This window comes from Naumovozyma dairenensis, chromosome 4 (assembly GCF_000227115.2).
Source record: "Naumovozyma dairenensis CBS 421 chromosome 4, complete genome".
Lineage (NCBI taxonomy): Eukaryota > Fungi > Ascomycota > Saccharomycetes > Saccharomycetales > Saccharomycetaceae > Naumovozyma > Naumovozyma dairenensis.
This window is the reverse complement of record NC_016482.1, coordinates 690,999-704,398: the sequence shown is the minus strand read 5'-3', so window position 1 is coordinate 704,398 and position 13,400 is coordinate 690,999. Positions and strand designations below refer to the sequence as shown.

At 34.0% G+C, this 13,400-nt stretch overlaps 4 protein-coding genes across 4 annotated transcripts; 1 reads left to right on the top strand and 3 right to left on the bottom strand.

The window, feature by feature from the left end:
* Window positions 1-340: 340 nt before the first annotated feature.
* KNS1 (serine/threonine protein kinase KNS1) lies at window positions 341-3,100 on the bottom strand (the record flags this gene model as incomplete). The annotated part of the gene is made up of 1 exon (XM_003669806.1): window positions 341-3,100. One exon carries the CDS (start codon window positions 3,098-3,100, stop codon window positions 341-343), a length of 2,760 nt encoding a protein of 919 aa, XP_003669854.1.
* A 1,012-nt stretch (window positions 3,101-4,112) lies between these two features.
* Window positions 4,113-4,436, bottom strand: COX19 (Cox19p; the record flags this gene model as incomplete). The annotated part of the gene is made up of 1 exon (XM_003669805.1): window positions 4,113-4,436. The coding sequence occupies one exon, from the start codon at window positions 4,434-4,436 to the stop codon at window positions 4,113-4,115; it is 324 nt and encodes a 107-aa protein (XP_003669853.1).
* Window positions 4,437-4,894: 458 nt separating this feature from the next.
* Window positions 4,895-6,589, bottom strand: DPS1 (aspartate--tRNA ligase DPS1; the record flags this gene model as incomplete). Its single annotated transcript, XM_003669804.1, has 1 exon — window positions 4,895-6,589. The coding sequence occupies one exon, from the start codon at window positions 6,587-6,589 to the stop codon at window positions 4,895-4,897; it is 1,695 nt and encodes a 564-aa protein (XP_003669852.1).
* Window positions 6,590-8,090: 1,501 nt separating this feature from the next.
* On the top strand, window positions 8,091-13,244 carry NDAI0D02940 (uncharacterized protein; the record flags this gene model as incomplete). The annotated part of the gene is made up of 1 exon (XM_003669803.1): window positions 8,091-13,244. One exon carries the CDS (start codon window positions 8,091-8,093, stop codon window positions 13,242-13,244), a length of 5,154 nt encoding a protein of 1,717 aa, XP_003669851.1.
* Between the last annotated feature and the right edge of the window lie 156 nt (window positions 13,245-13,400).

The window sequence follows — 13,400 nt, the reverse complement described above, 5'->3', positions numbered from 1 at the left end:
GTATTTTTAACCTCATGCCTTTGCAAATAGGCTAAAAGTTTAAAAGTCGTTGTTCGTTTTCTGAACGAGATAGTTTCTCTAGACAATTATGCCTCGAAATGTCGCACAAATTAGTTTGATAGGATCTTGTAGTAAGAACCGCAAATGTCGTTATAGAAACATTAGTCCATATGTGAAAAATGATGATAGTAGAGAGAGACAAATGGGAAAAAAGTGACAAACCCAATGAGTTTTTTTAATGAATATAAGTATATATAAAAAAGAAAATATAAGAATATATATATAATATAGTGGGGAACAACAAAACGGACACTACGCACTGCATTAGTTAGTTAGTTAGTTAGTTTCCATAAGTTGAAATTCCTTCATCTAAGATTCCTAGATTAAACCATTCATGATCCAAAGCTTCCATTGCAGTAATTCTCTTTGTTGGATCAAATTCAAACATTTTCCTTAATAAATCAATGAACCAATACCAAAACAAGAAAGTTTCCTTATCTACATTTTGAGTCTTTTCTGTTCCATTCCATGCAGAAATTTTTTGAATAATTTCCCAGTTTCTTTCAATTGATAAATCCCAATTAATTTCAAAATCTTCACCATAGTCCAATTTCAAAAATTTAGAAATGAAAATATCCAATCTTTCACAAGAATCTTTCACTCTTCTAATTGATTTTTCCTTAGTAACAATATTCCCTGTTTTTTTATTAACTTCAGGCCAAACTAATTGATAAGTAGATCTATTAAAATGTTTCACTACAGTAGTATTCAAATCACTTGGTAAATTGCCCAATTTATGATCGACTTTATAAAACATTTTTTCAATAAGTTTCTTAGGAAATGTAGCTCCATTAATTCTTTGCATCATTGCCATATGTTCTAAATTTTCATGAATTGGATATAATGATTCTCCAATTATCAATTCTACCAATACGCACGCGATTGACCAAATATCACAAGGGAAGGACCAACCTAATCCCAGGACGATTTCTGGAGCTCTATAATGACGAGTTGATATTACTGGTGGATGGTATTCGTTGTAAAAGACAGCTGAACCGAAATCGATGATTTTAATTTCTGGACTCTTTAAGATTTTCCGTCTTCCACCACTTGCTTCCCTTCTTCTTTTAGATAAACATGCTAGTATTTCAATGGGAAGGTCCTTTTCTATATATTCTTCATCACATAGAAGGATATTTTCAGGTTTTAAATCTGTATGAATGATACCCAAATCATGTAAGAAAGCCATGGATCTAATTAATTGTCTTGCTATTGCTTGAATATGAGATCCGGGGAATCTTGCAATTCCATTGGTAGCACATAAAATCGTAGATTGATTTTCCGAATAAATCAGTGACAAGACAAATATATGATTTTTATAATCGAATGCCTCGTTTAGGATTAAACATTGATATTGGCCGTGGGGGTCATTTTCCATTATTGTTTGTAGGACTCTTAATTCCGTCTTTGCAGCTTCCCTATATCTGTCTACAGCTCTTATAATTTTAATTGCTACTAATTTTTTCCTTCTTCTTATATCTACACTATTTATATTGGAAGTAGTATGATACAGTGGTATTGAGGAGGGTACTGAAGATGATGATGATGACGGAGCTGCATCAATACATTTGAGGACTTTACCGAAAGTACCTTGACCTAATAAACCAATTGATTTGAATCTACCGTTACTTCCAAAGATATCATTTTCTTGATATATATAATGACCATCTTTATCAGTTTTAAAATAATTCGAAATTTTTTTTAGTCTATGATGTTTATGTGGGTATGTGTTATTTGTCATATATTGTTTTTTCATAATATCATTATTATTATTATTATTACTGTTGTTGTTGTTTGTTTTTGATGACGTAGTGGAAATCGATGTGGTAGGAGAAGATGGAGCAGATGTAGAAGCTGATAAAAGGATTTGCTTTTGGTGCTGTTGTTCTTGTTGTTGTTGCTGCTGCTGCTGCTGCTGCTGCTGTTGTTGTTGTTTCTTCTTTTTATTCTTGGAAGATGTAGTCAATTTTTTGTATCGAAGAAGTAATATTTTTTTAATACTTTTAGTGGTTGAATTATTATAATTATTGTTAGTAGTGGCAATGTTTCTGAGGTTATGTGCATGTCGAAGATCTAAATCTGATAATGGAGATTCATTATCATCATTATTAGCTTCTTCGTAGGTATTATCGTAATCTTGTGAATTTGAATATAAAGAGATGGAGGACGGACTTTGTGCTTTATTCGTGAATGGAGACATTGAATGAACGACATTTAAGTGAATAGATTTATTACCATCCAAAGTTTTGGCAGAAGATCCAACTAAATGCAATAATTCATCATCATTTTGTTTCCTTGATATAAAATTTGCATTTTTGGAATCATATACTAATTTTGATAATGGTAATTGAGGTAATGATATAGTTCTTTGTTTCTTAAATTTTTTAGATTGAGTAGTGATATAATTTTCTGAAGAGATATTATTGAATGAAGGAATTAATGGAGAAGTGAATTGAACAGGTTGTTCCTTTATAAATATAACGTCATCGTCGCCGTCATCATCATTGTCTTCTTGATATTCTTCTCTGTCATTTTTATCATTATCTGTGAGTATTATGTTCCCATTTTGTTTTGGATCTATCATTTCTATATCATTATCATTAAAATTATCATTATCTATATAATGTTCGTTTTGAATCTGAGTAGTAGTAGTAGTAGTAGTAATAGTATTTTGATTTAGATTAATGTTTTTAAAATTTTGAATATTGGGATCTATTAGATTATAACCTCCTCCTTCTCCAGCGGCATCTTTAAAATTATCTTGTAGATATGAATTTTGTCTAGCTAACATTTCGTCCAATATAGAGTTGTTATTATTATTTTTATTATAATTGTTTGTATTCATAATATTCATATATTTACTGTTTATACTGGCAGTACTGTTATTGTTATTGTAGTTGTTATTATTATGAATGTTATCAAAGTTATTGTTTAGATTATAATCTTGGTTTGGGTTTGGGTTTGGGTTTGAGTTTGAGTTTGAGTTTGAATGTCTTGTTCTCTTACGATTTGGAGTTATTGTTTGAATATTGTGTGACATATGTGGAGAGTGTACAATAATGGGAAAGGAAACACTTAAACTAAGCTAGGAGGTGATATGTAATGAGGAGTTAAGTAGCTTAGAAGGGATAAAGATACAATAATACAGCGTAGTTTGATTCTTGTTTGTTTTAGTGAGTTGACTTTCTTGAGAATGTAGCCTTTGTATGTTAATGAATGGCTTCTCTTGGTCTGGCTTTGGCTTAAGGTTGGCTTGGCTTAGCTTTAGCTTCCCCGCTTCTTAAGGGAATCGGGATAAATGTTTGTAATGAAGAACGAGGGAGTAAGTAGTAGTAGGTTTAGCTAATTGTAAGGGAATGTTGATCGAATGGTAGAAGCTGTTAAATATATTATGAGATAATCTGATGATATAGTATAATATTATAAATACTTCTAATGGATGAATTGTTTATTATTAGTTCTCGTATGAGAATGTTCTCTTCGTGCAGATGCACTTGGGACTTTGGACTTTGCACTTGGGACTTGGGACTTGGATAGATCGGATCGCAATGGAATGAATTATGTATTGTATTTCCGCCACTTGTTGATGGGTGGTGCAATAGCAGAGTAGCAGCAGCACAATGTGTGGGTAACGACACAGTCGTCTATACTACGTATACACTTACTATACTCTATAAGGTAACTTTAGTAATTTTGATGTGATAGGAGAAAGAGACAGAATAGACTGCTCAACGGGGGGGGAGTACAGCGGGGTAGAGCACAGGCCAATCCCACCCACCTGTACTTACGTACTTACGTAGTTACACGTTTTACGTTTTACGTACAGAGTTACAGTCACCCCACTCACCCCCCTTATTTACATGCACGTGGAAGACTCTCCTATGAGAAAGGGAGGGGAGGGGAAGGGAAGGCGCTGCCAGCGGCGCCGGCGGTAACCACAAGGGCAAAAGCGCTGTCCTTATTGGTGGCGGCTCCACATTCCTTTTTCTTTATGCCCCTTTAACGAAACCCACACATGGCCCGGATAGACAAGGGCTTCAGTCATTAACCCTTCATTTTCGAGAATGAGCTTGTGAGGCCAACCCTGCTTGTGATGAATCAGATTTTACTTGCTGTTGCTGTGGTGGTTGATCCTTTGGTAAACCTAAATGCTCCCATTCATCTCGATCCATTAATTGATGATCCATTCGACATTTTAAATATGATTTGGCTAATAATCGACAATTGGGTGCATTCTCACCTTTGACTAATTTCATACAATTCAAATATTTAACCATAGCATCGTAACATTCATTATCATGATCTAACGGGAATGATCCTCGTTCAGGAGGAGTGGGTGATAAGGCTCGTAATGAACTTCCTGGATTACCTGACATTTCAGTTTGTTTGTTTGTTTGTTTGTTTTATGTATCTATCTGTTTTTCAATGTTTTGTTTTGTTACATTCTGTCCCTGTCTTGAAAAAGGGATACCTCAAGGTACAACAGTCAAGACGTAAAATAGAACCTTCCCTTGTATTTATATAAGCGTTTGCTCGATCCGGACGAAAGAAGAAGAAAAAAAAACTTTTACCGCACTTTAACCGCCCAATTACATAAAATAAATATATAACAAAAAAAAAATTATATATATAGGAACAATTGTCTCCATAGTAAACATATCTTCCTCTTCTTACCAGCAATTCAGTTTAATATATTAGTATATTTAATAATAGATATCGTATAGGCATTTATCTATATACGTACGTAACATTAGCTAATTTTATCTTTATCGAGAGAAAATGGAATAAACGTAACTAGTCAGTCAATCAATCAATCAATCAACCAATCAATTTATCATGGTCTTAATCTCTTTGGATCTCTTGGGAATAACGAAGCTCTTCTAATGTTCTTCAAATCTAAATAGAACATAACAACTCTTTCTAACCCAATACCACCACCAGCATGAGGTGGACATCCATAACTGAAACCATCACAATAATCTTTCAAACCTGGATCTTCACTAGATAATCCATGAACTTTCATTCTTTCTTGTAATAATTCATGGTCATGAATTCTTTGAGCACCAGACAAAATTTCTTCACCTCTCATAAAGAAGTCATAAGAATTAGAATAACGAGGATCTTCTGCATCTGGCATAGTATAGAATGGACGGATTGCTAGAGGGAATTTATCCAAAATGTAGAAATCAGTATCATATTTCTCTCTAACTAATTTACCCAAGAATTTCTCATTCTCTGTACTTAAATCATCAAAATCTCCAATTTCTTTACCAGCAGCTCTTAACATTTCAATACCTTCCTTATATTTAATACGAACCATCTTACCATCCTTTGGTAATTTGAAATCTTCCACCGGATATTGTTTACGAACAATTTCAATTTCTTTAGAAAATCTTTTCTTTAATTCACTAAAGATGAAAACAAATAAATCACTCAAAACATCTAACACTTCATGATAATGTTCTTCAAACGCCATTTCCATATCTAATCCTGTAAATTCAGTCATATGACGATGTGTATTAGAATTTTCTGCTCTAAATACAGGCCCAATCTCAAAAACTTTTTCAAAATCTGCAACAATCAATTGTTGTTTATTAAATTGTGGAGATTGAGCTAAATAAGCTTTACCTTTGAAATATGAAACTTCAAAAACACTAGACCCACCTTCACTTGGTGCACCTAATAACTTTGGTGTATGAACTTCTGTGAATTTCAAATTACTTAAAAACTCTCTAAATAATTGACAAACACCACTTTGAATCTTGAAAATGGCTTGATTAGTAACAGTTCTTAAATCAATCACTCTAGCATCTAATCTAGTATCCAAATTAACAATCGGTAAACCCGCCTTTTCTGCTTCAGCCTCGGAACGAGATGCATCTTCCAATAAAATTGGTAAAGTTTCAGGAGTTTCAGAAATAGTATAAATCTTAGTAATATGAACTTCCAAACTTTGTACAGTAGCAGATTTAATTGGTTCATCCACTTTCTTAACAATACCTCTAACAAGAACAATACTTTCCAAATTTAATGAACCAACCCATTTTACCATTTGTTTACTAATAGATCCATCTTCATTATTAACTTTAACTAACCCTTGAATCAAATCATGTTGTTGTCTTAAAGTTAAAAATGCTAAAGTAGCACCTTGTTGTCTAGTATTATGAACTCTAGCTCTAAACAAGACTTCCTTACCATCATCATTAGCTTCATCCAATTCATTAAATTTAATTCTCTTCTCGCCAGTACGGACAGTAGATTGAACGAGCGCACCTTTACCATAATTATCCTTGGCAGTATCATTTAATAAGGCTTCCTTTTCACGTTGTTCCTTTTCTTGTTGTAATTGTAAAGCTCTTTCATGCTTCTTTTTTTGCTTTTCTTGCTCCTTTTGTAACTTCTTTAAGGCCTTCTTGGATAATGGTTGCCCATCTTCACCTAAGATAACTTCACCTACAGGAGCTGGAGATTGAGATGGGGATGCAGACACAGTTGCAGAAGCCGCTTTGGCTTGTTCTTCTTGAGACATTTTTTTTGGTAATTGTGCTCAATACAATTCAATTGAATGTCCAAGATATCAAATTTGTGATTGATAATAACACCTCGAAAAACTTCCAGATAGTTATAACTAATAAATAGTTGCTCGTATTGAAAACATTTGCAATACGTATGTACGTAATACACATGAAAACAAGTGAAACAGTCATAATAAGAAAAATTTTCTGTATTTGTCGATTCGACCTTCAAAACGAAGGAGATGTATGGGTCTTGCTTATGTTATTTTGCCCTATTCCTACAGAAGGGCTTTGTCTATAACCCTCATTAGGCTTCCAGTTAATTTGCCCCCCCCCCCCCCGAAAACCTCCGACCGTTTCTCTTCACGGAAAACCAAAAAACCATTTTAAATTGGTAGAGGGGTTTTATTGGAAAAGACTTGCATAATAAGCAGTCTTGTACGTTGGTTTCACTGGAAAGAATGCCCGATTCATGGAGAGCTGACGTACATCGTTACCCCGCAATGATTCAATGTATTTGTCATTTTACGTAGATATTTTTGTACGTACAAAAACGTTAACGTCGAAGTCTAAATAAAATTAACCTCATTGCGTCAAGAGGAGGAGCCTGTGGAAAGGAGATGGCTATCCAATTGTTGGCGAGCCCAGTGAAGCCTACCAAAGTTTCTGAGTTGGACACGAGAACATTCTTTCAAATAAAACCGGCCATAGAACCTAAAAGGGAGTATTTTGAGTTGCTATTCTTGTGACATAATCTAGAAACCGACCAGCCCGCCAGCAAAATAAAGGGTTGGTGGGCCATTGGCGCTGAGAACCAAATGTGTCAAATTAAGGTTATGGGATACATAAAATCAAGGCCCGCCCCATTACCCTAACGTCCTCGTGATACAACGAAGCCAATGACAACGCGAAACCCAGAATCTCGTGCCATCTCATCTCCTAAGCACCTAAGTACGTAACATGGTTCCTACCTCCTCCTGTCTACTACTGTGAATTTAAAGGGATAGATCATACACCGTCTATCTAACATGCATCACCTTTAGATCTTGAGTTTGGGTGGCAAAAAACGTAATAGTCCAGATAACTAAGTTTAGAAACATTTTTTCTTTTCTTTATCGTCAAACATCAACAGTCGAACCTACTGAGAGCTCACAAAAAAAAATTAAAATAGAACGAGATCATTTACCGGCTATTATTCAGCATAGATCTTATTAAGCCAAGCGACCACTGAAATAAAAGGTTGGTGTTTGCTAGTTTTTTTGCATATATCACTTACAGGAAACACAGGAATCAAGATTCCAGGGAAAAAAACAAAAGTCAGCATAGTCTACTGCCGGACTTTAATAAATAATATTAATAAATATTCTTCCTTTCCTCTTTTTTTGATTTTTTCGCCATATAATTTTCACTTTTACAGCTTCACCTTCCTTCAACTTGATTTCAAAAAACGAATGGCATCTATACTCTGTTTGAACTATTGAAAATATACTCCAATACATTACTGTCTATATTATAATGAATGAACAAAGTTCAAATTTTCAAAAATGGAAATCAAAGATTTTAAGGCAAAATAACAGTAGAGAAAATATTAGTGCTAATGCAGTTAATTACAACAAGAATAGAAGACCATCTAATCTGAGGACTTCAATAAGCTCCACATGTTCATCAAATAAAGATAACGAAAACGAAAATGAACATGATCCCACTTCAATAGCGCATGCAACATCACAATCATCGTCGTCATCATCATTGAAAAATTCGACTGATAAAGGGAGAAAACGTTCATCATCTTCCTTTTCATCTTTCGCGGAGTTACTAAGCTTGAACAACAAAAATAATAACAGCAAATCGGGTAAAAGTTCTGGCTCGCCATCATCTCGTTCAGCCAATCCATCACCTTCTACTTCATCCGTAGGTTTATCAAATCTTCGGCAGCGACCAAAGAATAATACAAGAGGCCAAAGCGACGGACATTTAGTTTCACACTCATCTAAGTCATCATCTTCTTCCTCATCATCGTCCTCATTGGAATCCGCCACGAAGGCAAGCATCAACCCGTTAGATATAGTCATATCACTTTATGATTTCTTTCCAGAAAATAGAAATTCGACCACCTATACTAATAGTCAATTAAGTTTCCCAAAAAATGAATTGATCTATGTATTAGAGAAAAATTTTTCAGGTTGGTGGGATGGTATAATTATAAGCTCCCAAAATGATGTGAAAAGAGGCTGGTTCCCACAAAATTACGTCACATCGATTAAAAACTCTGTTAAAATTAAATTAAATGAGAATCTAAATCCAAATACTACGACAAGTAATCCTGAAGAAATAGCTAGAAATATCATTAAGAATAATAATCCTGATAAGACAAAACCAACGTCGTCATCGACAACATCACCAGCGACACCAAGGTCCTTATCTGTCCCAAATAAAAAGAATGCTATCATTAAAAGAGATAGATCTTCCCTACCGTATTCTTCAAAACTCACTGAAACTAAAAGTACTGTGAACAGTAAGAAAAATTCATTTTCAGCACCAACACCTTCCACTTTGTCGTCTAAAAGGCCATCCGACGCTGCTATTTTGACGCCAAATTTACCTCCTTCTCATCCTTCAAGATCATCTCTATCTTTAGAACCACAGCAGGAACCACCATCGTCATCGCCATCTCATGAATCCATTGGGAGAATAACTTTCAAGGATATTGATCCATTCCAAAACAATGATAATAAGAATAATGAAACCGGTGTAGAACAAGAAAGAAACGATATTAAGCCAAGGCCACAATCAACCGAATACAGAAAAAGAAATGTATCTTTATATCATTCAGTACCACAAGAAAAGGTCTATACAACCGATGAAATACAAACAGTACTTGCTACTTTGAAAATACCGATTCCAATGATATGGGATCCCGTCATAGACACCAATGGTACTGAGATTGTCAACAATCGTAATGGTTGTGATCTTAAAATATTTTACTATAATGATACATTTGACATTTATACCAAAGATTTGCCATTACTTCAACCAGCATCTATTTTACCAAAAAGTTCCATTCCAACTTTATCAATATCATCAACTGATCATATATTTGAAAAGAGGAACTCGCAAAAGGTTCAAGATTTGAAGAAAGATTTCAAAAAAATTGCCGAGTCTTTGAGTTCTCGTAATGGTGGCGAAGCTGTTAACAATTCAATACCTACTTCTTCTTCAATAATGCAAAACTTACAATATAACCGACGACAAACAATCTCCCCGTCACCATTGAATATCGCAAGTGGTACTTACGGGGGCTGTCGAAGTAGTAACAAGAAGCAAAATGGTAATAATTCATCTCATGGTCATTTTGCTACAATTACACCTACGCCCATTGCATCATTAGATAATTTGTTTTATGACCATGAAAATGATATCAAAACCTGCACTCAATTGAAAAATTATACCTTGCGTCAATTAGAACTAACTCGTCAATCCTTCGAGGGTTCAAACCGTTATGAATATTGGGAAAATTTCAATAAAACAATGTCGTATATGACATATATCCAAATGGTATGCAGATTATTACAAGCACAAATTAAATCTAAAAATATGATTAAGCTTTTTCAAAAATCTTTGAAAGCTTTAGTTAATTCCTTAACTAAAATTCAAATCAACTCGTGTTTACATTTTAATTTTATGACTATGGAAGCAAGGAAGCAAGAATGTTTAAAACCATTATATATCCATGTGCCTATTTCTAAGAATGACTCGAGTAATAGTGATTCTAATTTTGATTTTCCTGAGCAAAAAAGACCAAGAGATCATGATGATGGAGATAAAACATTTAGTCCCAGAGTAGTATCTAATTCAATTGAAATTGAGTACCTTGAATTATTAACCATAACAAATTCGCTTTTCAGGTTATTACAGGAAGCAATGTCCGACTATAGTAACAAAGCAGATGATGAAAGCGATGGCAATAGCGGTGGGAACTCGATGGATACTTTACCACAATTATTCCCCAGGTTCTTTAAAAATTCATTCAATGGTACTTCATGGAAAAACATATTCCTTACTCCAAACTCTAATGACGCTAATATACCACCGTATCCTAAATTAATGCTCGACTCACTAGCGACAGCATCTGGAGTAAAATTGAACTCAGAAGATTTGTCCTCGCATTTAAACGCATCATGGTATCCCAAATTTAATTCATCTATATCGGGGTCAACATTGGTAGCAAGCGCCAATGGTAATAACTTAATTCCAGAAAGAACATTGAGAAGGGGTACGGTCACAACTAATATATTTAGACAGTCTACATCTTCTGCTTCTCCAACTACTCATGTATTAACAAGCTCAAGAAGCCCAAGTCATAATAATATTCAAGAATCCAGGTTTATTAATACAAAAATCCCATTAAATCGTGAGACGTTACAAATGATGAGTAAACTACAAGCAGAACTTTATGGTAAAATACATCCTTTTACTTCATACTCTCCATTGATGAACAATGATGTTCCAGAGCGTAAGAAAAAATTAATGATAAATTTAAAGACTTATGAAGAATTTAATCAAACTATTTTAATTATTGAACTTTTAGAGAATTTGGATTTAACAATTTTCCTGAACTTAGAAAAGTTAGTCAAGATGGAGGATGAAAGAGTATCAAACCCTGAAGACAACATGGAGGCAGATCTTGACGAAAATAATGAATATGATTTACAAATGGATGAAGAAACTAAAGAATTTTTAGCTCATTCATTTTCGACTACATCGACCATACTAAGAGATTTTTTCCATATCAAACAGCAATTACACAATGGATTTATTAATTTGATTATTTGCACACAAAATACCACGTTAGACGATCCATTTGTATTTGCTTCGATGAAGGGTAATTCCCCAATCGGCCACAATGAACCATTTAATAGATTGGATGAATATTCCGCAGCCATGAAATTTATGAAGAATTTAATAAAGAGAGATTATGAAACCAATGGAAGTAAATTTGTGGATGTTTCTGATGAATTGGCTATTGCATGTAATGATTTTATCGACATCGCTGCATTATCATGTGGAATAGTGGAACAATTGATTGAAAGTAGGGAAAATATTTTAAATTACGTGGCAAGGATGATGCAAAGTCATATTGCTTCAAAATTATTAGACGGTGAAGCAAATGAGAATGAGTCCGAAGAAGTAAATGATTGGTCCCAAGAATCATTTAACGAGAATGAGAATGAAGAAGTTGATGAAAGAACATTTGATGCAAATAGAAACTTGGTTCCATGGTATTTATTACCTGATTTTGAAAATGAATTAGTTTATACTGCAAAACATAGAGTCAAAGGTGGCACGAAAGATGCGTTAATCGAACATTTGACAAGCACTGAATTTGTAGATCATTGGTATAACGTTACGATGCTGTTGACATTTAGAAGTATCTTCACCACAAGAGAATTTTTATTTGCATTGATTTGTCGATATAATATATATCCACCAGAAGGTTTGAGTTTCGGTGAGTACAATAAATGGGCAACAAAGAAGGCAATACCCGTTAAAATCAACGTAGTTCGAATAATGACCATATTTTTGGAACAATATTGGGCTCCTGGTTATTTTGAAGAAGGTTTAGATACTATTATGACATTTGCCAAGATGGTTGAATGTGAACATATTGAAGGAGCCGAACACTTGGCCAGACAAATTCATCTAACTTTAGAAGAAAGTAAGAAATACAATGCAGAATATGAGAAAAGAATAGAATCCACTGTAGAGGAAGTTTTCTCTGGAGCTAAAGTTAAGGACAAAAAGGCAATGCGTCAACAACCAATATTGAAATTCCACACCTTCAAAATATTAAATGTCTTCCGCCCAGCTTTGCAATCTTCTCCTTCAAGGTCATCATCTCCCTTCAAAATTCCGAACAAGAAGGTGACATATCTGGACTTTACTCCCGTTCTTTTAGCCCAACAATCTGCTTTATTGGAGCATGAATTATTCACAGAAATAACAATATTTGAGTGTCTTGATAGAGTTTGGGGTAAGAAATATTGCGATATGGGTGGATCTCCTCATATTACCAAATTCATTTCAGTAGCGAATAATTTGACAAATATGATCTCTACAACGATTATAAGAGAAAGGGATATCAAGCAAAGAGCGAAATTGATCGATCACTTCATTCAAGTTGCGGAAGCTAGTAAGGCACTAAATAATTACTCCTCTATGACAGCTATCATTTCTGGTTTATATTCTTCTCCTATATTTCGTTTGAAGAAGACATGGGAACTAGTTCCAGAAAATTCCAAAAATCTCTTAAAGGAATTGAACGAATTAATGGATTCGAAGAAAAATTTCATTAATTATAGGCAATCATTGAAGTCTGTAAAAGATGTTCCATGTATCCCATTCTTTGGAGTTTACTTGTCAGATTTAACCTTTACTCATAGCGGTAATCCAGATTTCTTGCCAGGATCTGCAAATATGATTAATTTTAATAAGAGAGCTAAGCTCATTGATATTATAGAGGAAATCATATCATACAAGAAATTGAGGTATACATCTTTTAAAAGAAACGATGATATCATAGATTTTATTTACTCGACAATTGAAGATTTACCTCATATTGAGAAACAATATGAACTTTCGTTGATTATTGAGCCACGGACTAAAAAATAAGTAGCGCTGGACGCTTAAATTTAATTCAATATATATATATATATATATTATATTCATATGCTTATATATTCGTCAATCACAGAAATTTAGCTATCATTTGTTAGTGGACAATCGAGCAATACTAAGAGTCCTTGTTGAATTATCGTGCCAAGCACT